Source organism: Alligator mississippiensis, chromosome 9, assembly GCF_030867095.1.
Source record: "Alligator mississippiensis isolate rAllMis1 chromosome 9, rAllMis1, whole genome shotgun sequence".
Lineage (NCBI taxonomy): Eukaryota > Metazoa > Chordata > Crocodylia > Alligatoridae > Alligator > Alligator mississippiensis.
In genome coordinates, this window is record NC_081832.1 from 71,803,122 (window position 1) to 71,830,068 (window position 26,947).

The following is a 26,947-nucleotide window of genomic DNA, read 5'->3' on the forward strand; positions in this document are numbered from 1 at the left end:
TGACCTTACTTCCGAAAGCCTTGCACGCAGCCCACTGTCCTCCTGCTCACAGTGGCATCAAAATGAGTATGTCTTGATCTTCATCCATCTGGCCTCTGGTCTTTCACTTCCTTAGATCTTCAAATGTTCAATAATTTTGACATATGAGGTGCAACTACACATACTATTATTGTGATGCAATAAACTCTTGCACAATTTGCCCCAGAGTCAGCTGCTCCTGGGTGCAGAATTTACATGTGCAGACAGGTCCGCAGCAATCTGAGCCACAGTGGAGCTGCCCCAAGCTGGCAGAGGGTCGGGGGGGGGGGGGGGTCAGCTCTGGGCTCTGGATAGTGGTGGCAGGCAGCAGAGCACCTAGCTAGGGCACAAGGGTGCTACGGCGTAGAGCTAGGTGGCAGGCAGCCTCTGCACTGTAGCACCCTTGCGCCCCATCCAGCCCCTGTCACCTTCTACATGTGCATTTTGGTGGAATAAATTACCCCATCATAGGATAAGACAGTCCTTGACAGTACTATCCTGTGGTTGAGTTAATTAATTTACTGTGCCGTAATACTGGCCCATGTGTAGACTGGGATGCTTGACTGTGAAGCTAATTAGTCAACTCGCAAGTAAAGCACACATGTAGATGCACCCTGAATTAGCATTAGATTTTTGTATCAATATCTCATTGAGATATATCAATCAGTACCCAGCTCTCTGAACCAAAAACATTGGCTTTTCCGGGCCTTAATATTTACTGATTTGGAAAACTGCAGAGCAAGAAAGCCTCATTTTCTGTCTCTGGCCTCTTTGTCTACCAAACCATCAAGTTTGTGATAAAGCCAATAGTCTGCTCCTCTTTCGTAGAGGTGACTGAGTAAACAGTTCATATTCAAATGACTTTTGGTGCCAAAAGATGCATGTAGCTGAATACAAGATAAATTTTTAAAGTTAAATTGCTAACTTATAGCATGTGTCATGGTTTTTCAAACTTGGACAGTCAACATGATCTGGAAGTGAATGGAACCATCTCAAGAGCTGGAAGATGTAAATCATGGAAGAACCAAATACACCAAAGCAAAATTCCCACTGTGGGGTTATGATCTACAGTCACATCCTGTTCGGGATACACCTGCAGAAGAATTTCTCTAGATTTCCTCTAGGAATGGCATTTGCCTGTATGTAAAGACTGTAAAATTTAGCTGATCCATTTTAAGACATGTGGAGTAGAAATTATCCTCATTGCTTGTCAGAACTAACTATATATGGCTGGCCTAATAAAAGATAACATAAAAAGCCCTTCCTTCTTGCACATTTCCCGGACCATCGTGGCACTGACAATACTTTAGCCCTGCTATATTACAGTAAGTCTTTCCGGATTTGTAAAGTTCTGCAGTGTTTTTTGCAATACCCCCTTACAGGAGTCATGTTCATACGGGAGTCAAGGTTCATTCAACCTTGATGAGCAGAAAGCAAAATGCAGAACAATTAGCTCTAATTCTACTTACTATCTCCTTCATACTAAAGGATCTAGCTACAACTGCAGCAAGCTGCAGATACAGCTACAGCCAAGCCAGCTACAGCTCCCCTTTGTGTCACAGCAGCAAAATAGAAGAGGAGGAATAGTCACTGCAGCACTACTTCAGTTCTTATTTCCCCAAGTTTCTAGCTCCAGGTAAAAAATTCTATGAGGAACAAAACCCTTTCAGCCTGTGGAAGAGAGCTCTGAGCCTTGATGACCCATCCTGGAGATGGCTAGTTCAAAAACAGAGGCCTCCAAAGGTTCTGGTCCCTTCAGGGACTGCAGTAAGCATCTGCTGAGGGAAGGTTAAGGGATTGAGGAATGAGGGCACAACTTGAGCCTTGAGGGGTCCTTATGCCTTGCAGAGACATCCTAGAGCTGAGCTACTATCCTCGTCCAAGTTTCCTTTTCAGGGTAATGAGGCTCTGCAGCTGCAGGCAAAATCATTCAGGAGCCACCAGGACATGACTATGTTTCCTTGGTGTTCCTGAGTCCCAGAGTCCAGCTTTCCTTCAGTTGTGCCTCTAAGCATAGGTGACTGGTAGGGGGGGCATATGCCCCCCCTGACAGGGCCGTCCCTGCCACCACTGCCAGCATTTTCAGTGCTCATCAGCCCTATCCCCACTGTTGATGTTGCCAGCAGCATCTGCGGGTGCTCACCAGTCCTGTCTTCACCACTGCCAGCAGCGCCTGCGGGTGCTCACCAGTCCTGTCTTCACCACTGCCAGCAGCATCTGCGGGTGCTTGCCAATCCCATCCCTGATGCCACCAGCAGCGTCTGCGGGTGCTCTCCAGTCCCGTCCCTGCTACTGACACCACCAGCAGCATCTGTGGGTACTTGCCAGTCCCATCCCCACCCCTGACATCGCCACCAGCTTCTGCAGGTGCCCCCCCAGACTCTGGAGGCACCAGTTGCCCATGCCTCTAAGCATCTACTACAGGGGGAAGATTCAGGTAAAACTTTGACTTAGCTAACAAGTCCTTTTCATAAGATGAAGAGCATCACCGGATTTTTCAGAGCACCTGAGCACCACCTAGGAACCCTGCCCAAATCTCTCCATCTCCTTAGTGGGTATTATGATTGTCTAAAAGTCCACAAGGACACTGACCATCTGTGATGTGATGGAACGTGTGTGCCAAGAACCAGATCTTGGATCTAATAGCCATCATTTTGGGTGGCGTGGAAGAACAGTTAGAAATTATGTGCATTAGATTCATCTATTTATGTGTGTTATGGAACCATGCAGAGGCCTCAGGCAAAAAGCAGTGCTAATCCTTTCATTAAAAAAACACAATTAAAACAAATCCCTGCCTGCAGAGTCTCACAGTTTAAATTTGTGATATGATGCAGCATGTGAGTCTGGCAAACTCTAGGATGAAAAGAGAGGAGGAAGAACTAAGGTGTCTGTGATAAGAGAGTGAGGTTGCCTGGAGTAGTTAGTGCCTTATGTAGTAATTCTGAAATCATTGGGCGCATCCACATGTGCATTTTAATACGCACTAGACTATTTTACTCCAAATTTTAAAGCATCATGTAAAAAACTGTCTGTGACCTTACTTTAATGCTCAGTAAAATAGTCTACTGTGCATTAAGCATCACTAAAAAAGTGTGCAAATGCACTACAGCACATTAGTGCAGCCTAATGGGCATTAATTTAGTACCTCACATTGGAGGTACTAAATAAAATGTGCATTAGAAAAGGCCATTACTGCTCATGTAGATGTGCCCAGTGGGTGTGTCTACACTTGTACTTTAATGTGTATTATCCTATTTTAATGCACATTAAAGCATCCTGAAAAACCATGCGCTTTCACAAATGTATGTTAAAATAGACTAATGCAGCTTTTTCTAGTAACCTTACAATGGATGAACCAAATTTAATGTTCATTATCAAAAGCACATTAATGAACGTGTAGACAATGCCAGTTAAAAGGTAGCCATATTCAGTTCCCCTCCCATTTTTCAATGAAACACATGGGCTTAAGCAAACTTCATAAAATAGCCATCACTTTTAAATCATTGCCTATGCCCTATTTCCATTTTAAAATTAGCCTCTGTTTTGAAGTCGTGCTCTCAGCTTCATTGCACTTTTAAAAATTGTATTTTAAATGTCTGCATACGTATGTTATTTATAGAAATAATTGATCTACCTGCTATTATAAGTTGCCAGCCTCTGCCTGTTTATAACCAAGAATATACAAAGTGATCCTCTATTCTTGCAAAAACTGAAGCATATTCTTAAGTTTACATAGGGCATGCATCTACACATGCATTTATGCTGGCTTAAATTTACTGCACGGTAATTACTTTGCAGTAAGCAGGAATAGGTCAGCGTCTACATGGGCAGGCAATAAAGCGCATCAATGCTGTGTGTGGACTGACTTGGGACTAAAGTTTGTCCCAAGTCAGTCCACTCACATAGTGTTACTGTGCAATAAGGCGTCTTCTACATGTGCATTTCAACACAGTAACTAATTGGGAGTAAATTAGATACATGCAAGATGCAGGTATCAATTTTCCACTCAAGTCGGCATACGTTGCCATATTTACTGCATAGTACAGGCGTGCACATGTAGACATGCATGCATACTGCACAGTCATTTTTGTTACTGAGCACTAAATGTGCATGTTTAGATGTACCCAGAGGTCAGTCGTTCCATTCAATGCAGCAGCTGTAAAAGTAACTGCATAGTTTTAAAGCAAGCTCAGGTGTCTCTTTTGGATTGGGGCCTACTACAATAAAGCTGGCACAATCATTCCAGTTGCCCATTTGCTCTTGAACTGTTTTATTTGCTTTTAACATGCAGGAAAGCATCATTATAAATTAAGGCTCTAAAGAAAAGTTGTTCTAATGGATACTAATGAGTCATTATAAGCTGAACCCCTTGAAAAAACAAGATTCACATTTTCAATTAACATGAGAAATAGAGGCTAGTCTTGGTTATTTTGAAGGATGCTGGGTTTTAAACATCATTTATAATCTCATCTATTCTAGAAGCCCATCTGTTTTCCAGACGATTAGTCTTAAAATTAATCTTTTCAAATTATAGTCTCTCCTTAATGCACACCAATGGGTCAGTCATTTCTTGGGTTTAGCAAATTTAGGAAGGATTCTTTACAGACATTGAAAGCATATGAGACAAAATGCTTTAAGGACTGAGTAAGCTAGCAATCCAGGGGTCATTTCTGTCACTTTTTTGTGCATTTCATAATCACTTTGTTAAAGACACTGTCTAATGGTTAATATGGGCAACTTGTCCACGAAGAAATGTTCTATTTTTTTGTCCCGAGTAGTGGAAAAAACTATTTATTGCTCACCAAGCAGCCATTTATTTCCACCTCTCTGAGCACTTTCTCTTAGGATGGAAACCCACCGCAGAATTGTTACAGCAGACAATCGTTAGTGTTACTGGCCTCCCAATGGCTGGCTCTGGTCCCTTCACCTCTAAGTCTTAAGAAAACTTTTAGCAACACTTAACTCTGTCAGTCACCCGCTGTCCATAATGGAAATGGAGCAACTTTTAATACTGTTTAAACTTTGCCCCCATGATTTGGAGACTGGGCTGTATTTTGCTATTGGGTATCATGACTCGCTTTATTCTTCATCTTGACAAGTTACAATTCAACACGGGTTGAATTGCTACTTCATTTTCCCTGCCTCCCGTGATGCCCGCTAGCTACAAATAAAGACAAGAGAAACAAAGAGAAGAAGAGAGAGGCCAGAAAGGTCCAATGCAGAGAGGAGGAACCCCTCCCCATGCCCATCCACACCCAATACAAAATGGAAAGAGAAAATAATACTTGATAGGATCCGTTCCCTTTATTTACCTGCCTTTTCTCCATCTCACTCATACTTTCTCACATCCTTCCCACTGCATCCTAGTTCCATTCATGCCTTCTTATATTTTCTAATTTCCTTCCCCATCTTTATTACTCTTAAAAGACAAACTGCAAAAGACTCCCTCTTACTGCCCTAAAACTCTCCCAGAGCTTGCTGTGTGGAAAAACCACAGAGCACATTCATTTAGGGGGAAGAAACAGTTTTGTCTTCAGTCCAAGACACCGGGCACTAATCACCATAGGCAAGATGCACCTTAGCCAGTCTGTACCTTACTGCAGGGAGCAATCCAGTACGCTATGGCGAGGAAAGGCAGGCCGATGGAGACACCGAAGACAGCCAGGAATTTCACAGCGATAGACTGCTGCCGTAAGCCTGAGAGGTTTTCGTACCACAGGGTGAGCAACTGCTGCTGGCAATTGGGATGAGCGACAAACTGTAAAGAAAGAAAATAATTAATTAATAAACGCATTGGTAGCTGTGCCTGATGATTAGGAGATTTCAGGAGGGGGCTGCTATGCGGGGTAGAGACGCGCCGTGGGTTGTACCTCATTTCTCTGCCTACCAGAGCCAGACACGTTTCATTCTGTTTAATCAGCCACAGTTTATGCCACAGCTGTTTAGAGAATTGTAAATCGGTCTCTCTCAGCTGGCAGCCACCTGCACCACGTGTTCAATCAATCTCTTCTGTTTCCCGTCTCTTCTAGGAATACATGTGGGTGTCCCAGATCAGACCAGTGACGTATCTAATCTAAAATCCTGGCTCTCACAGTGGCCAAAACAAATCTGATGCGAGGGGTTGAATTTGAACCTGCGGCTGCAGGAAAACCTGTGGATTTGGCACAGCTGGAAAGTGTGTTGCCTACATGCTTTACAATTATAGTGCCATCATATAATAGTTACATATAATAATTGTAAATATAATAGTTACACATAATAAAGGACAACTAATATATAATATTTATAAATATAAATAGAATAAGAGCTATAAAATGTATAAATAGGTCTAAAATATAATAGTTACATATAATAAAGGACAACTAAATTATAATATTTATAGATATAAATAAAATAAGAAATATAAATGTATAAATATGTATAAAATATAGTTACATATAATAAAGGACAACTAATATATAATATTTATAAATATAAATAGAATAAGAGCTATAAAATGTATAAATAGGTCTAAAATATAATAGTTTCATATAATAAAGGACAACTAAATTATAATATTTATAGATATAAATAAAATAAGAAATATAAATGTATAAATATGTATAAAATATAGTTACATATAATAAAGGACAACTAATATATAATATTTATAAATATAAATAGAATAAGAGCTATAAAATGTATAAATAGGTCTAAAATATAATAGTTACATATAATAAAGGACAACTAAATTATAATATTTATAGATATAAATAAAATAAGAAATATAAATGTATAAATATGTATAAAATATAGTTACATATAATAAAGGACAACTAATATATAATATTTATAAATATAAATAGAATAAGAAATATAAAATGTATAAATAGGTCTAAAATATAATAGTTACATATAATAAAGGGCAACTAAATTATAATATTTATAGATATAAATAAAATAAGAAATATAAATGTATAAATATGTATAAAATATAGTTACATATAATAAAGGACAACTAATATATAATATTTATAAATATAAATAGAATAAGAAATATAAAATGTATAAATAGGTCTAAAATATATAGTTACATATAATAAAGGACAACTAAAATATAATATTTATAAATATAAATGAGATAAGAAATATAAAATGTATAACTATGTATAAAATGTAATAGTTACATATAATAAAGGACAACTAATATATAATATTTATAAATATAAATAGAATAAGACATAGAAATAGAAAATGTATAACTATGTATAAAATATAATAGTTACATATAATAAAGGACAACTAAGATATAATATTTATAGATATAAATAGAATAAGAAATAGAAATAGAAAATGTATAACTGTATAAAATATAATAGTTACGTATAATAAAGGACACATAAAGACTTCACTCTGGTTTTTTTAATGCGCACTCTATAACGGGATGTGAGGGTGCAGAACTTCTTTAGGAATACGGATCCCCAGTTCAACATTCATCCTCCTAATCGATTTTCATGTTTATGTATCTCCCGGGAACTTTGCCTGCTCTTCATTGGTTTGTTAAGAGGGACCCTGATGGATACATCAGCTTTGTTATCCATAGATGAGAACAACAGTGTTACAATCAAGTAAGTTTTTTTACCGCAGCAAAAGGGCCATCACCAGTACCACACCCATGTTTCAGGTGTTTCTCTCTTTTTGCAAGAAGGCAAAAAAAATTAAAATAAAAAATGTTTTTAATAATATCTTTGCTAAAGGCAAATGCATAGTCCAAAGAATTTTGTGCAAGGCAAATTCGCTAATTATTATTTTTGAAAAGTCAAGTCAATATTAACATCTCCAGAAGGAAGAAAAAAGAAATCTTGCCTTGGAGAGCATCCAATATTGTCTAATTCAGGGCTAGGCAAAATGCAGCCCACCAGCCCATTCTCTCCAGGCCTCAAGACCCCTAAAAAATGTAGAAAGTTAATATTTATCTGCCCCTGGCAGCCTGTCAAGCGTCCCTCGATGGCTTGCCAAAACTCAGTAAGCGGTCCTCCGCCCGAAATAATTGCCCGCCCCAGTCTAATTTGACCCTCAAAGAAGGAAACTAGAAGGGGCATGGTGCTGGACCAGAAAGAAGCTGCAATCTGTTGCTATGCGTAAAATGCTGTGTAACTCCACAGGACCCCTGACTCGGCACAAATGGCAAAGTGCTTCGTTTGCACAGACCGTCCGTAGACTCAACGAGGAGTTTGTCCATTAGCACGATTCTGCTGGTCCACTCAGCTGCAAAATGGCTGGCTGACAGTTTGCAATTAGCAACTTTGCCCTCCCGATCCCTGATTCCCTTGAAAAGAAACAGCACATCATTATTCACCAATCTGAAAAATAGACTACGACATCCCAGATTGCAGGAGAGAGAGCGCGGCTTCTCCTCTTTACACAGCACGTGTTTCTTAACTCGGCTGCTTCTTCAGCCAGGCTGCCGAGAAGAGAGAGGCTTAGTATCAGAAAATTCACAGGCTCTTTCCAAATGATAGACCTTGGCACCAGTGAGTCTCACCAATAGGTTTTATTATAAAAAAAATTAAGCTTCTTCATTTCATATCTTTCCCCAGAGAGACTGAATTTAGAACAATGTATAATTTGGCTGCTTTTTAATTACCTTTCTTTGCGATGAAAGACCCAAATAACTAAAAGGAACGTTAAGAGGAAATATGTTATTGCAGTTGATTGCATTAATAAAAAGCAGGGGTCCATTTGTGGTTTTGAAAGGGATTGCATGTTCTTCAGAGAGATAATTTAATATCTGCACTATTCCCTCTATTTTAGCAGATAAAGAAGTGGCCAGATCAAAAGGGTTTTGTAATCAAAAGACATGCACAGCTGAAAAGTACCAGTTAATCTAACTGGTTCCTTCATATTAATGATCTTTGTAATAACTAGCACATTAAAAAGCAATTTCCACATTACTAGTTACTTAGATAAAGGACTGTGACATACTAGCTAAGGTGGATTTTTATTGTTTTCTTTATCCTTTGCATCGCCCAAAATAAAATAACAAAATAACAAGCAAATTAAGATTACTACGAAATACAGCTTTCTGTTTTGGAAGATCATCTGGTTGGGGATTTTAAATATGCAGCTCCAGATAAACATACCGTTGAGCCTGAATTGGCAAATAAATAAATGAATAAAATAATGGGATTTACAGTTGCTGCTGTGAAAAGCTGAGCAAATAACCGTTCATCTGACCAAACAAATGTTGCCTCTTTTCTATTTAGCAAAGTTTGCAATGCTGCTGAATTTATGCTTTTTTTCAAACTATTGTAACGTCAACAAAAATTCTGGTCAGTCGGTCATTTGATTAATCCAAATCTAATCCAAATGTGTAACTTTGGCTATGTGATTAGGAATCAGTGAAAGTTCAGTGTTTGCATTCACACCGTTACTATTAGGATTATAACCTTTCTAGTCAGTGAACAAAGTATTTTCTCCAAGAGAGAAGCTGAAACAGACTAATTGCTTTGCAAATTTTATGTTATGGCATGATTAAGTCAATAGCAATTGGAAGGATCTAATGAAACAGATGACTGCAGTTACAGACGGTTGCCATTATGTGCTGAAGGCCCTGTGTAAAAACCAAACTTTCTTCTTTACTGGTAACAAACAATTAATCTGTTTATCATATTGTATTGATCTGGGTTAATCTGTATAAGGATTAATCTAATTTTATTGTAAGAATTGATTCAAATGAAGACATTTATGACATCTAGGTAGCAAAACAGCAAGACAAATACTCTTTAGCATCCTAAAAAATTCATCTGACACTTGAACCTGCTTGTTGTTTCACCATGCCTGTGAACCATTACAACGAGAGGTACAAATATGAAGGAATTGCCATGAAACTCAGTTTATTGGAATAATTTATTTTCTACTACACAATAAAGATTGGCAATATGCCATAAAGTTTAGATGTTGCTCATCTTTCTCTGACTAACACAAAGAATGAGAGAAAAATAAAATCAAGACAAGGAAGATAAGGGATTAGAATTCATTCAAGCTCTTACTTGCTTGAAGCAATCTGTACAGTTTCTCATTATGCTTGCTCCCATCAAATATTAATGGCCCAGTGACCCTTGAACAATGCTGACTTTCTCTATTTTGATCGCAGTTTCATAAATTGATCTTTGATTCATATGAACGACTTATATGATGGATTTATTTTACTTCCCTTCCTCCCTGGGAATTGGCAACGACCCCAAATTATGATACTAAAGGTTGGCTTATTACCTTCGGCACAGAAAATAACACAGAGATACAAGCATGGTTTCCTAGTAGAGAAGATACTGTGAATGAAGAATGGCAGTAAAGGAGATTCAAATCTGTAGGGCCAAATTCTGCAGAGGTTTTCTGAGCAAAAGTCCTATTGACCTATTTTCTTAGTGAAGGGTTGCAGAATGGGACCTGTCGACTTTCAGAGCAAGTTGTGTTTGATCTTTTACTAGTGAAGGGAATGGGTTCAAGGAGACTTCCCTGCCAAAGGTGAAAGGTGAGGGAGAAGCTTTTGAATGTAGGGAATGGAATAAAAGAGGGAAGGAAGAAGTCATGAACGTTGTCAGGAGCAATGGTAATCACAGCAGGCTCCATGTTGCTCTGAGAGCGGGCAGCCGTTTGCCTACACCTTCAGCACGTCAGCAGAGCTGCAGGAAGTTGAAATCCTAGCTAGAAACACGTAAAGACACAGAGTGTCTCCAGCTCACATCTTCTCCTTAGAGCCAACAGGGATATAACAGGTCAGATCAGGGATCGACAACATTTTTGGCTGGAGTGCCAAAAACACTCCAAGCCCGATCCGTGCCTCAACTTGGCATGCCAGGGGCAGAACACAGGGGAGCCAAGAGGAACCCAATACTCACTGCTGGCGGTGGCAACACATGTGCCTCTGGGCAGATGGTGCGGGAGGGGCCGGGGTTATGCTGCCCCAGCCCCTTCCCCACCCTGGGCCCCTAGGCATGCATGCAGTTGCTACCAGAGTGGAGCTGGTGCCGGTGCAGCTTTTTGCAGCCTGCCCACTGCCTGCTGCATCTGCCCAGAGCCTGGGCTTTGTAATGGTGGCAGCTGCACACATGACTCTGGGCAGACGGCTGGAGAGGGGTCTGGGACAGTGCAATTCTAGCCACCTGCCACCTCCACAGAGCATGGCTGGGGCTCTGAAGCCCAGTGCAGTTGTTTGCAGCCTCCCGGCTGCTGCTGGCCTGGGCTCTGGGCAGCTGCTTGCTTGCAGGAGGGCTTGCAGCCTCCCGGCCACCTGCTATGAGCAACCCAAGCTCCATGGCCAGAGCCTGGGCTAGCTGTGGTATGTGGAATAAAATTATCTCATATGCCATGCTCTGGCACGTGTGCCAGGGGGGTTGCCAACCCCTGGGTCAGACCCTCCGCTCTTGTCAACTGGTTCACTGCTATCAAGGTCAGTCTTTGGAAATACACATCTTCACGCCAGCTGGCCCTGTGTGTACAAGTTTTGAAACTCCTGCAGGAATCCTCTTCCTGTTCTTATCAGATCACAGCCTGATCTGTCACCAAGTGGCACCTACTAATGCCACATACCTTCCCAGAGCTCAGGTCTACAATCCAAATGCCAAGCTGGACAGGGGCAAAGCCCTTATGCCCACCGTTGCATCAAGACTGCCAAAGGTTGCAGTCTTGAGGGCTGTAGAAGGACAGGAACTGCAGCACTGAGGGTCCCAAAATTATATTTTTAAATGTATCTAAGGGTCTGTACTGAACTCCCACTAAAACACATTGAATGACTCCCGCTGTCTTCAACGAGTATCGTATGAGGCTCAAAGGAATAATTTTTCACTCAGGAATGAAAAGTCAGGATTGTTAAAATGATGTATGAGATTGGATAGCAGCGTTCCTAAACTTCTGTATAATTTGATACAGAGCAGACATTTATCCTAGCAAATTATGTGTGTGTGATAAGGGTACGGGTATTTTAACAGTCTTCACAACTGGGAAAAGGGCTTTTCCCAATACACTAGTCAAAATTTCTCTTTATTGTCATTTGCAGTGTGTGATGCAATGTTCTTTTTGTTGTCTAAAACTGCCAGCTTGCCATTTTGGTTGCAGTTTCACAAGATTTTAATAGAAATACCATTTTTAATTGCTATTGGTTATTTGGGGGTATCTAGAGCTACAGTTCCATTCTGTATGATATCTTGGTTTAATTGGAATAGGGCCTAGAAGCGCCAATCATGGGTTTGGATACCCATAGTACTGTACAAAGAGAAGGAAAACGATCCTTGTCCAACGAAGCACCCTCAATATCTGATATACATATTACATGAGGCAGTGATGATGAGTTTTCAAGCTGAAAAGAATCTAGGACATTCAGAAGAGTGTAAAGAAATGCCCACAAAATGGAGATGTTATGAAAAAAAATCTATTTTACGGTATCGATAGAGAGCCATAGATGTGAAATAGAACCCGAGACCTTTTGTGGTGACATAGGTCAAAGCAGAAATCGGCAATAGATTATTGGAATCTTTTAGGCGGAAAAACGGAAGCGCTGTGCCAGCTCAAATAAATGATAATTCCCTTATGACTGTACAAATCTACCTCAATGTGCAAAGGAATTATCCTCTCAGGCTGGATTATCTTGCTTTGCTAATGGCACTAAATAATCAAGGACGGAAGCCAAGATTCCAGCACTCATCAATGAAATGTTAAGGCTCTTTGAAAAAATTGACACTGAAAGTAAAACCCTAAACTTATGACTAAGTGACTCTGTCATATCTACTAAAAATAACCCCGGCTCTAAGCCTTCTGGCAAGCGTCGGCAGAAATCAACAGAAAAATTGTATATTTCGGTTTAAAAATGAACCTTTTAATGAATTAATGAGAGGAACACAAGAAGACTGTCCTCTTGACCCATCAAGGATGATCCCCGAGAAGAAGGTTTTTAAGTAGATTTTCAGAGGACAACATTCACAAAGCCCAAAGACACTGCAAGGTGGAAGGGCATTTCCCCTTAGATTTCAAGAGTGCGCTTGTACCTTTAAGTGCTCATCATCAAGTATTCATCTTTTCAGTTAGCTCGCTGCTTCTTTTCACTCACTATTACCAAATTTACCTGGGTACCATACACACCCTTTCCCCCCAAATCCTCCTTCCATAATTAGTCTGAGGGTCCTAACTGGGGAAGCTGATTTCTGCCCTGGACTAGAAGCATAGGGATGAGGTAAGGGCTGCCAGGGCTCTGCTTCGCTCTGTCACCACAGGAGAGAAGGGGCAAAGTATAGTCTGCAATATCACAGTTACTTTAAATAGATAGGAGGTGGTTGCTTTTGGCTCAGATAGGGTTAAAACTAGCTTTGGCTGAGAAGTGACCGAATCCAGCCACGTGGTCAGGATGCCCTGCAGGGATTCAGCCCAACCTCTGGAAATATCTTTTTAAAAATCATTCTGTCTTCCCAAAACAAGTTGAGCATCTCATTTGACAGAGGAGGGTGGCAGGTGCTATGTGAAGAAATATGGTAGCTTTGACTAACTCATTTTCATCATGATTTATCTGCTTCTGGAAACCCGACCTCAGATGCCTAGCACTGAAAATACTGGGGATCTCATTACTGATGGTAGGACTGCTCTTATGATGCATGTGAATGAGTGTGCTGTAAATGGCAAAGGAAACACAAGGTTCCAGGTGATTTTCATACCCATATCCATGTAGAACTGGTGCATTATCCAGGGTGGGATGGAAACTCACTGAAACTCTATGGTAAAGAGTCTTATTCCACCTATAGCCCCTATTCAGCAGTGAATAGGGTCACCAAAAACACAAAGCAGAACAATCTGCCCCAAGCACCTAGGAAGTATGACCATAACCCCACATTTTCTAATATTCTTAGAGGTAGTGTAAATGTCTGGACTTTCTTAGATGTGGTAGCTCCTCCATTTCCCTAGACACAAGGACTTTAATTCTCCTTTGCTGCCTTGCAAAGAAGGCCCTCCTCTTGAATGCAAAAACCAGTGATATGTGTAAGGTGTTTTCAAAATATAAACCATGACATAAACGTTAACAGGAAAATTGAGTTTTGTTTTCTGGGAATTTGGTGTGAAGCATAAAGGCAGAGAGAGAACTGCACAGTTTCCCTGCCCCCCAAAAAATTCCTGGCAAAATTATTCAATACTAATACTGATATTGTGAAAGGCATGCATTTAGCTCTAGCATAAACTGCTGTAGGTGGTTTCCTCTATGATTTTTTTTTTTTCATTTGTTCATTCATTCTTTTCAGACGTTAGATGGTCATTCCTGAAAACTAAACCTTAATGATTGTCCCTTTCCTAATAATTCAAGACCTTGACAAGGATTCAAAAATGCAGTGCTGCCAGACGTGTATTAGTTGACTTCTGGGGTGAAATCCTGGCTCAGCTGAAGTCAGTGGCAACATTCCCATTAAGTGCAAGATAGCCAGGATTTCACGCCTGGTTTCCTTTCCCACTTTCCCACCGACTGGCTATGAGCACTGTATAAGTTGGCTTTATTTCTGCAGATTAGCTTTCTCATCTGTAAACTGTTTATATTGGAACATGCTTACCTTATAGGTCACTGTCAATTGTAATTACTCTTTTTAAAGTGCTTTGGTATTCTTGGATTGAAGCTGGTAGATGATAAAAATGTTTAGTAACCGCCATTTTTATTCTGCTGAATTTCATGAAGCTTGCAGTCCCGTTCTTGCCAGACTGCTGCACTGCTCGTACCATCTTCAGTTCACATTAAATATGTCTGTGCATTGGTTATATACTATAAAAGAAACAACCCAGTGGTCTCTTTCCAGTGGGTTTTTCCAAACATTGGGATAGTACAGATAACTGGGTGGTTGTCTGTCCTGGAATCCTGTCTCCTGTATATCTATTTTGTATTGTTTTTAGTGGTATATCAGTGTTCGCATGACACATTTGCTTTGTTCTCTATGAATTGGTACTGTAGATAACGAAATGAAACTGTGTGTGCATTATATGCATTATAAATGTCATAGGCACACTTAGGGAGTGGAGATTGGTGTTGGAAGGCCCGGCATTTGCTAATTGCCACAAATAAAACCCAATGTCTTTGATGCATTTTCCACCCCCAGATAAAGGGTTAGGCTTCTCTTCAAAAAGGAGCAAAGCAAATGAAGAGTGATTCAGCCAGGCAGCAGAAAGTAAAATAGGTACAAAACAAACAGGACTGGGTAATATGCTTTTCTTTTTTTAATCTAAATTGGTCAAACAGAAAACAAAACCGAGGCAAATAATATCTATTTCAAAGCAATTTGCCTATTGTTCTGCAGCTTGATTCACTCTTGCCTCATGCAAAAACCATCAACTTAGCAATTATTTTATCAGTGGAAGGAGTGATACATTATTTGCTTGCTTCTTTTTATATTCGCAGGGTAACATTAAATGAAGCCTGATATTCTTTAATTGAAAAGCTAGAGATTTGCTATGAACTCTGTAGCCCATGTAGTGAATGCAAATGATTATTTCTTGTTTACATTTCAGTGGGCTTGTACTTCACTGGGGGTAGGCATGGGATCCTTGAGATGGTTTCTTTGGGACATAAACCAGGTGTTACATTTGTCCCACCTCCTCAGCTCTTTTAGTGCAGCAAAAAGCAACGGGCCACATGTTCGTTCTGTTTGTCGCACTAAAAAAATGGCTGATTTTCTGCAAAAATGGCTAGTTGATGACAAATTTATTGTACCGAGCTGTTGCAAACCAAGCTGTTGTACCAAGCTGTTGTTGTACCAAGCTGTTGCTGTTCATTTTGTTTGTCACACTAAAAAGATGGCCGATCCGCTGCAAAAATGGCCAGTCGGTGACAAATTTGTGGTACCAAGCTGTATCTGTGTGCCTGTCCTTAGCACTCTTATTTTTCTAACGCTACAGAGCTTGTAGCACTGCAAACATAACAACGTGCCAAAGGTCTTGAAATCTGATTTTCTTTGTATGCTACACGCTTACCAACAAACTGTTGAGCGAGGTAGCTTGCTACCTTTAAAGGAACTCTGGTGCCCTATTTTAATGGGATGCCCTTTTATGAAGCGCTTTGCTATTAATGTTTCTCTTCCTCTCTGTGTACATGGACAAATAAATCCTTATCACTTAATTATTTATCTGAAAACAAGCTTGCAAATTGAAAGTCCCAGCTCTGATTCTAGTTGGTGGCTAGGAAAAAAATACATATATTTATGCTCTCTATGGAAAACTGAATCCTCTTGGAAATCTCTCATCCTAATTGCAAGTGGCAAGAGAGGGGGGTTTTTCCGTGAGTTTTTGTACCCGCCTCACGCTAACATCATACACAAACACACATATTAATAATACCTACTGCTTCTAGAGAGAGAGATGAAACCAAAATTGGGAGCATTCAAGGTCAGGTTTATAGCAGAACATATTAATTGCTCTCTAAAAGAAAGAATTTGAAATTTCATAAAGGGGCTTTATCAGCCTTTTCTTTCTGTACTGGGCTTCACACAAAGGTTTTGAGTCTTTCCCCTGTTCTCCCTGGCAGTTGTCTAGATTGAAATTTAAGACCCAGTGGCATTCTGCAAATGAAAATAATTACATCTGCAGATTACAACAAATTGGGAATGATATATATATCAGCCAGCAAAAAGAAATAATTCACTAAAGCCTAGAGAGAATGAATGTTGGACAGGAAATAGCAAAATGAGATTCGGCTTGGAAAATCCAAGCTAATACATCTGGGAGAAGGCAAATAATCAGAACCACAGATATTTATTGGGAGGGAGGAACCTGGAGAGCAGCGATACTGAAAAAGGCCTAGAGCTGCTAAGGCACAGTAGCAAAATATCCACAAGGATTTGCACTGTTTGTTTGGCACAAGATAAGCAATGCAATTTCCGTGCATATCCTCTGGAAGAGAAGAGAAGGTTCTTTCCTTTCCATCTTTGGTGACCACAGACAACAGACCTCAACCACCCCGCTAGGGCTCTTCAAAGATGAAGATAATATGAATATAGTCTAAAGTCCAAAAGTGATCACGGTGCTTTGGGGATTGATTGGTTGGTTGGTTGGTTGGTTGGTTGGTTGGTATATAACAAATTAAAAAAGTTGCATTTGGGCAATGAATTAAGTGGAAGCTGCTAAGAAACATCTCTGAGACCCTCATAAAGACCATAAATGGTCACACTTCATAATCCTGATATTTATCTGATAAAAAATGAGCAAAAAGACAAGAAGAAAAGGAAGCCAACTTTCCCAAAGCCCCAGCAGGCATACACAAGGCCCTGTGGCACAAACCCCTTTCACAGGAACTATTATCCTTAATAAGGTCCCTCTCTGGCTGCTCTTCAAGGTAGAGCCTCAGTCAATCCCTACTCAAATCAGTACTTAAGTTCTTTAGAGATGGCTGGAAATTAGTGTTTCTGCCCCAAGGGAACATAGGGGGCAGCAATGGAGAAATACCCTGAAGTTTTTTTCAGTACTTGTCTTATGTCCTCAGCTTTTTCTTCCCCATTTCACAGAGAGACACACAAGCTCCACTCAAATAGTGCCCTCTTTCCTGAGGACAATATATCAGTCCCTGAGGCACTCCTTCGAGAGAATAGCATCGTTTCTACTCAACCTTTTACAAGTAGGGCTATGTTTTGAATAGTTTCAGCCAGGGGCATTGTGGGGGGGGCATGAATCAGGGTAACTGCCCCGGTCCAGGCACTTTTGGGGGGCCCCGCAGAACTGAGCAAAGCAGCGGCCAGCATGGAGCTGGGCAGAGTGGCAGGTCCACATCCAGCCACTCACTATCACCCCGCTGCACCCCCCCCCGCCCACTGCTGCCACCACTGCCACCACTGCTGCTAATGGCAGCAGCAGCTTTTTCAGGTCCAGGGCCCATAGGATCAGAGTGGGGTCGGGGCTCCTCATGGGCTGATTTGCCCTGGGCCCCACACCCTGCTTGGGTCAGCTCTGGTTGCGGCTATGAATAAACAAAATGACATTTAATTATTTCCCGAGTTACCCTGAAGGGAAGGGCAGCCCATCATGTTCATCAAGTTTGACCTAATCTATGGGTGAAGTTACAAGTTACACTTAGATCAAACTATAGCTGTGGAACGATAAGTGGTGTTAAAGTTAGAACATGCTGTGAGCAGTCGCATGTTAAAGGTTAATATAATTTCTTGCCTGCACAGCTCAGACATGCCACTAGAGGGCGGGCAAACATGGGTGTGGTTAGGAGCCAGAACTCTACTGCTGGGGGGGGGGCAAGAGTAGGAAGCAGTGCATTCTGGGATGCCGGAGGACTGCAACTTGCTCATTTTATATATCTGTGGTGCAGACAGAAGTTAGCCTAACTTGAGCTAGGAATCAGAGCCCAGAGTTGACCGATGCCTGAAGTGACCGTGTGTGAACAGTTTGTTTGAGACACTTAGTGGGTATTTAGCATGAGTTAATTAGCTTTAACATGTAGATTCTCATATTTCAAGTGCCCTTAATATGGTCTAAATGTAATGTATAATCACTCATATAATCTTTTGTTTCATTTCCATAGCTGTCTTTCCCTTTAACTCTGTGAAGTAGTTTGGGATGCAGTTTGTCAGAGATAGCACACAAAATATAACAGTATCCTCTATGATTGAAGATCTCAGATTATTTCAGCAGTTACCAAGATCTAGGTTTCATGTGCCCTTGGGTACGTGCGTCGTGTGACCAATGCAGTGCAGAATTATATTTGAATGCAGCAGCCAGTATTCTGTTTGGAGCATCTTCCATATGTTAATTATTAATGATGCAATTATGAGAACAGTCCCTGTACCATCTCTGCATTAAACAGAGTTTCCACAGCCATCTGGTGTTCTGTTTAATTCTTATTAATTGTTTTTCAAACACAATTTTTGCATCTTACTGTTCGTTCAATTAAAACTTGTGAAAGAGAAAGATGTTCTGGCTTTGGGGAGACCATGAACCGTGCTGCCAACTGGGAAAATGGAGCCAGGCACTAGACACTGTCAATTAAAGAGAAAAGTGTGATGATGCAGCCCACATTTGGAGGGAAAAAAGATGAATGTCACCTCCCACAGAGAGAGACTGGCTGCAGACCTGGAGGTAAACGGCGGTATATGAGCCCCCTGCCAACATTAAAGGATAAGCGGAGGGAAAGCATGACAGTAAGGAGAGCATGAAGAACTGACAAACTCTGTAAAGTTGTGTAGAGCAGGGGGGTTGATTAATAAGCAAAACGGTTTGGAGGCGATACATCAAAAAGTGTGCGTTACCTCACTGCAGTTCCTCCGCAGGGTGGATGCAGTTCTGACAAAACTTGACATTAACACCCTGGCAGGAAAGAGTCCCTCGGCAAGCTGAATTTATGCATGGGGAATAAGAGCCCTTCCTGCTACTCTACTTTCCATCCCTTACACATTTTGCTGCTTTAGAAATAGATCTGCTCTGATGATCATTTGTGGGCAACCTTTGTATGCTCAGTATCTGATGGAAATCAGACTACACAATGCTGCAGGACTGAGGGCTCTGGTGCTATTTCTAGCCAAGACCAGAAGCAGAAATGATTTTCTGTGATTTGTTCTCACCTTATGCTATGACTGGATCTGTAAAGATAAGCAACAATCTTTATCCCCCAAAACTTTTGCATTTTTATCTGCCGGTTTATTTTTAATCATATTAGTATTTGCTTTGTAGTTGCTTGGTTTTTTTGTCTTCTTAAGTAACGTACCAAGTTATATATGGGTGAAGAAAGCTTGAGTTCTGGTCTCAGGGGGCTGCACAGTACTTCCACGGTCAGAAGCTACAATAAGAACACCAGACTTTACAGATTTATGGTCCCCTAAAAAAGCCCACAAAATACAAGACAAATAATGATCTCTTAGTTTTGTAATTATAGACTAACTGGAGGCTGTGAGTCTGCCCTACATTCCTATTTCAAAAAAGGACTCACCGTTCCTTTATGTTGCAACTGGCTTGGTTGCCCAGGCCCCAGCTGTGCGCGGTTCACTTTGTTCTTGGCTACAGGGCCTCTAGTTTATCCAGTACTTTTAAGGAGTTGGATGTGTACCAGAATCCCCCCCATTTTTCCTAGACTAAGGTGGACTCCATCTGAACAATTCATCTAGAAACCTGAAACGCAGTTCAGGATAAGTTTGGTTTCTATTTTTTTCTCTTTAGCACCTGACCCTCTATAAAGTGAGGCTTCAGTAGTTGGGTTCATTGCCGATTGGTAGCAATAACCTTGATGGTAATTTCTGATCCTGAAGGATTTGTGGCCCACAATAAGACCACTCTTTAAGGATGCAACAGCCCTTACTGTAGAATCTCTGCCAGGTCTGGATACATATTATACATGAGTATCTCACAGCTTTGCAGACCTCATCTATGTCTGGCTTTTGGCACACACTGTTTGAGGAAGAGCTGGAGGCTATTTGATACAAGAAGATGCGGTTCTAAGCTTCTCATAAATTCTGGAGGTCTCCAGAGAAGATCTTTGAATGAGAAATTGAACTCAAATTTATCAGCTCAATCAACTCTTGAGATAAGGTCTTCATTCATGAGGACCTTCTAGAAATAGTAGCATTCTGCATTATTTTAATGATGCTGTAAACCAGGGGTGTCAAACATGAATCCTTTGAGCCAGATTTGGCCCATGGATCCTAGCCATCCAGCCCCAGTGATGCCCTTGGGTTTGAGTAGGCATTATGTATACCACAGGCCTTGAACTGTTGGGTGATGGGAGGGGGGTGTGGGCCTGATCCATCCCACAAATCAGCCCCCATGTCACTCATCTGGCTCATAGGGCCAGATGAGTTTGGCATCCCTGGTTTAAACCTTCCCATTTGACATGAACATTTCCTAAGGTACCATACAAACAGAACATTTTACATGATATGTACTACTGTTGTGTAGTTGCTCACAGCAAGACAAGTGAAGGTGGTAAACACTTGTTGACCAACTTGTAGATGGGCAGCATGCTCAGGATGAAGTAGGCATTCTCCGATAATCTACCAGTTTTAAACCAAAACTGCTCAACTGGTGCAAAAATTTCTCACACTCATATTAGAAAGGGAGATTGGAGCCAGCCAAGTTTGTGATTCTTTTTATTCGACTGAACACGCAGATGGTTCTGAGTCTCCTCCTTCCCCTATCCAGAAAGACCGAACATTTTCTACGATGGTTTGGACAGCAATGATTCTGCCTTGAGCCCTGAGCAAAGGGTTAGACAGGATGTCCTCCCAAGGTGCACCCAGCCAAACTTTTCTATGATTCTAGGATCATTCAAAGAGGTTTTCTACATACATCCTATGCCTTTATATACTTGCCCTTCCTATCCCTATCTACTCAACCCCATGTGCACCAAAACTACACTAGTTCCCTTTGTAACGGGTTCCTCCACTGTTAGGGCAAATAAAAATTGATCTACTCATAATGCATAAAAGTGCTAATCATAGCTAATGCATACCACAGAACATGAAAGCAAATTCACTAGAGGTTTGTGATGTGCTAAAAGTCCACCTCTGGGAAGGCCCCCAGAGCTTTGGTGATATTAAGAAGCATGTATTAAGTTTTTCTCTGTTCAGGCAACTTCATTTTCTTCACTGCTAGATAAAATATTTGGATTGTAGTTTTCAGAACCATTATCAGGAATCTATTACCAACGGAATAATTTGAAGTCCTACGATTCTGGGGACCATGAACGAGGAGTATACTATTATAGAGCTGTGGCAGCCCTTGGGGGACCTAATGCTTGTATTAATCCCTTTGGGAAAGTGAAGGGAGGAAGAGAATTACAGCTGGTTAGTGTTTCAAGGAACTGTTTGCTGTAATCGTTTTCTGTAACTGGTATAATTTGCACTTCCTTCTGGCTGTAGTGTATATACCGAACAGGCTTTTAATTCTGTGATGACTTGCTATATCAGGCATTTCGTTACGTTGCAGAAAGTTCAACTGTCATGGTTTCTTGCCAGCATAAATGAAATAGCTCATTTTCTTTTATATTAAAAACTCTTCAAATACATAAAACCATTATGCAATGGCCAATGCTTCACCTACACAGTTTCCAAGGTTCATTGATACAACTGCATCCTCTCAACTGAACTCTGAATTGCTTTTTTCTGGAGTAAGAAATGGATGAAGCGAATGGAGTCTCCCATGGCAAAGGACTGAGCAGAAAAAACAAAGATTGACTGAGGATCTGAACTGAAGCCCACTAAAGTTAATGGAGAAGACTCTCATCGAAGGCTTTATGTTCCCAAAATGGTCACAGAAAACTGACATACCAGAAGTCTGGCTAGCCCTATTCATGACTATGGCTTCTTAAGAAACACAACCTGAAGGAGAACTTAGGGTTGCAAAGATACCACATCAGGTCCGTGAGCTTTTAAACTGTGTGTAGGATTAAATAGTTCCCTATACATATCCTGAGGAAGGAAGATAAGGTAACTAAGCTGTTTTAAAATCTGGAAATCTCAAAGAAAACAGCTTGATTTGGCAGCTCCTTTTATGGTTCCTGGCTGTTTTAGGGCTCCTTACAGAGTAAAATATTGTACGTCATCCTCCATTTCAAGATAATAGCATCTCTATCTTCTGCATTCTTCCTGAAGTCTTTATGATGGGAAGGACTGATTGTTTAGCTGTAACAATTAAAGAGAAAAACATTTTCAACAGCTCTTTTTTGCCCAGTTGGGGGCTGTATTGCGAGAGGAGCTGTGAAATAACAGGAATAAATAAGTAGGAAAGAACAAAAAGAGGTGGATTAAAGAAGTTTTTCTAAGGTCATGGACAGATTTCAAACTTAACCTGCTCCAAGGATATCACTGATTGGGACCTGGTTCCCATTTGTCCCTGAACAGAAATGTTCGCATATATACTGCTAACGGTTCTAAGTAGAAAAGTCACCTTCTAAGGATGACACTGCTGCCAAAATGCCACCAGTGGGTGGCAGAGTATCCAGACCATCAAGCCTTCCTGATCCTGGAGTTTCCCCAGGATTCGACTAGAGGGGCAGAAAGACCCAATTTGGTTGGCTGCCAAGAAAGGGGAAGAGGTCATAATCCCCAAATGCAATTTATTCTCTTCCTTATCAAGAAAAAATAATTAGAAACGACTGATTAAGTTTAATAAAGAACTTTACAACATTTATGTGGTGCTACATGACTGGATGGACAGGTACAGGTAGGGGGGTCGGGGTAGGGGTGGCCTGGACCCCATGATGAGAACTGTTGGGGAGGACTGGTTCAAAATAGTACTTGATTTTTCTGGGGTAATGTTTTGAAGCATTCCAGGAAGCTTAAGCTGATCTTAACTGGCACTGATGTCGAGGCCTTTGGGGTTTAAAGGTTTATTTAGAACATTTTAAGTGTTATATCTGTCTACACCCTAAATGTGAAGTGAAGTCCTGGAAGCAGGCCTATTATTCTGCTTTATTATAGGAACAGTTAGTATTTTCCAGACTAGAGAAAGGATGAGGTGGTAAAACATAAGCTAAAGCAGTGTCTGGAAAAAATATAGCAACAAGCACTAAATTAAGATTGCCCATAAACATGAGAATTTTATACTGAAAAAAATATCTATAAATGAGAATTTTCAGCAAGAAAAATCTACTTTAGGCAGGAGCATGGCTAATAAAAACATGGTAATTGAGAAATGTAATGGTTGAATAAGATTAAATATCAAATATTTATTAAAACTCTGAATCCCCAAGTATTTACTGTGGAAACTCTGACTCAGTGAAAAAAGAAAGAAATCGTAATATTTTGTATTAGGTTGCATTGTGCCATTCCATAATTAGGTCCCTAAGGGAGTGTTTCAGTAGCAAAGATCTTTATCCACTGAAAATGCAGAATATGAAATCATTCAGGCTCTTTCCTTATCTATGTGGACCCAGGTAAAAATATATTTATTTCTCACTAATGCATATAGCTAGGCGAGCTGGAGAATGCAAAACCATCAGCACACATTTCAGGGTGCTAATTTGAACAGGGCAGATCATCAACTGTATAAATAAATGTAACTCTAGGAAAGTCACATGACAACATGAATATATAGCAGGATCTGACCTATCCTGTATTTTTTTGTGCCATAAATGCCAGGTTCCTTTGCAGTATGTTATCGGAGAATAAAAAGGCAACAATGAAGGTTTATACCCTATGAGATTGCATAGGGTATAAACCAGTGCAGACTTTGGCCCAGGATGTTGGAAACAGAAGGCTCTGTGGGAGTTGGGAGACACAATTTTGTAGTAGCAAACAGCATGCCCGAGTAGCTGCTGGGTAGGAGTATGAATAATGAGTTTGCCAATGGTAGTGCCATTCAGCCAGACTAATACTGCTGAAATATCATTATGCACCTTGACAACAGGGATTCCCCTTTGGCCAAGTATACATGTGGGCATTTCACAACCAGACCATAGTCAAAAGCTGATGATTTCTGGTTCTACTGCAGCAGCCTAGGTAAGATTCAACTATCCTATAACTCAGACGACACTGGCCCCTGTAATTTGACTGGGGCAAGAACAACTCAGGGATAAATCAGCCAGTTGGCAAGCTTGCCCCACTGGTAAGGCTAAAGATTTTGGTGTTCTGGGTGAGGAGGTCATCAAGTGCTCCTTCTTGAAGCTGCCCTTAAATACTTGGGGGGCTGGATCCTGCCCTAACTTACATCAATCTAAATATGTTGGGTTTGAGGGCATTACTCTGAATTGCCATAATTTAACAATCTGTCCACGAGTGTGTGTGCACACACATCTCCCTTAAAACATACTTTAAATCCATACCTCTGTATCTGTTTCCACTTTGGGCAATCATTACCCGTGTAGTACCATCACAGAATATTTATATATCAAGGTGTTCATTTGTTTAGCAAGCCAGTGTATGAGAAATATCAGTCTCTTATCATAAGTCACTGCCAATAACCAAAGCTATTTATATTTATCTCCACACCTCTCTGCCTCCCAGGCATGGAGCTATCATGGTTTACAATTATCTCTTACATGCCCAACTTTGTTTAGATATGCATTGCCTTCTGAAAAGCATGTTCTACAAGCTGCTGGAGAAAGGCCCAACAGGAGATTTACTAAGGACAGCCGTTACACATCCTGTACGTAGTCTAGTAGACGTTAAACATGTTCAAGAGAATAGCCTGATCTGAAAGGAAACTCGTTTTTGCTGAATGTATGTTGTTATGTTACGATAAATGACGGACTTGATCTTTGCTGCGTGCGACACAAAACAGCACATTTTTTTGGATGTGCCTGCCACTGCAAAAGAGATGAGTCAATAGGAAGCAGTTGCTCATGACTTCCGAAGTAACACAGTCACTAGAGATGTGTCTTTTCAAATGAGCTAGCTAAAGAGCTGATGCAAAACATAGGCTGAAAGCCATGCAATAACTGACACAGCCATTCGGCTGGGTTGAGACAAGCCTGTGGCTTCGAAGCTCCCACTGCCAGAAGGATGACGACAGAACTTAGGAGAAGAAACAAAGAATGAAAGAAAGCGAGACTTTGAGCATTCGGCAAAGTGTCCGCAGTTCTCACAAGCTTCTCGTGAACACCATATAAACCTGCTAGCGATCATGCTTTGATGATACAGCATGAGGGCATTTGGGTTTCTAAGAAAGCAAATTCTTTCCCCTGTTACAACAGCCCACAGTAGTTAGTGAGCTGGCACTGGCTCAACTAGCTGAACATGATGCAACTGGTTTAAGTGGATTTCACTCAGGATGGGCTCTGAATATGGGCTGCTGCCTTTCAAGATCTGCCCATGCACGCATTTCGATAATACAGACTAGCTCTACACCACTTAGGAAAGCAATTCATTTTAACAGAGAGCTTCTAGCTACAAGCTTTAGCTATGAGAATGAAAGATTCGGTTTAATTGATGGTGTTTGTAACAGGAAGAGACTTTCTTCCGCCAACACAGCAGCGATGTCGAGAGGCAGAAAGAAGCAGGTGGCGGGTTCATAAGGGGAAGGAGAGAGCAGATGTTAGCTGAAAAATTTGGACGGCTCCTACAGCCCAGTTGCGGGAACTCTACTTCCATCAAAACACATTGTAGGAGTAATTAATCTGAACCACCCAGACCCAGTATTTGCCAGACTAAATTCCCATTCCCATTGCATGGTTCCACCAAGCAGAATGTCTTGAAAGTTCTTCTGAAGTGGAAACCGTTCGTCTCGCTCTTTTTGCCTTCTCGGGATGTTCTTTACAGTCAGAGCACCAGTACTGGAGGAATGGACGGGCCACCATCTCCCCAAGCCAGCACCCTGCAGGAGGTGCTATAGCCACAACTTACACTAGTAGGTAGTGTCTCTTCACTTTCTGAGGAGAAAGTAGGATGACTTACCAAGGTTTAAAGCTGTGCGCCAAGTGTCTGCTCCATTTTTACTAGGAAGTGAAGTTAATTTATGACATGGGGACCATAGCTGCAACAATTCTGGAAAAAGTGTACAACATTTTCTAGTGCAAACCGGCAAGGATACTACAATATTTACACTAATCCAAAACAACTCAGAATTTAAGATTCCCCCCTGCCCCTAGAATATATACATGTAAAATATATAATGCTGTTATTATTTTGGTGTATAGAATCTAATAATGGGGGGTCATCTTAAATTCATCTCCCCCCCTTACACACACACACACACACACACACACACACACTGCTGAAGAGTAGGGGAAACCTTGTCTTGGATTGAGTAAATAAGGTAATAACAAGTTGGTCTGTTATCTAAGAATCAGAGAATCAGAGAGAGCAGCACTGAATGCATCTCTGATGTCTTGTGCATGCAACTTCAGGTTTGCATAGCTGTGATGTGCTTTCAGATATGCCTATGAGACAAGTAGGTCCTTGTGTCAAACTTAGAAGTGGATCAGGTTTTCTGATGGAATGTGTTCCCCCGTGCATTAAAAGATGCCTATTTTCCAAAATAGAAGCGCTACATAGGAGCATACTGA

General features: G+C 40.8%; 1 protein-coding gene across 1 annotated transcript in view; it reads right to left on the bottom strand.

Moving 5' to 3' along the window:
* Positions 1–26,947, bottom strand: part of TRPC7 (transient receptor potential cation channel subfamily C member 7) — a 122,016-nt gene that overhangs the window by 53,662 nt on the left and 41,407 nt on the right. Inside the window, exon 4 of the mRNA XM_059733423.1 lies at positions 5,612–5,776. Coding sequence (XP_059589406.1) covers positions 5,612–5,776 — 165 coding nt within the window. The remainder of the gene's footprint in view (positions 1–5,611; positions 5,777–26,947) is intronic.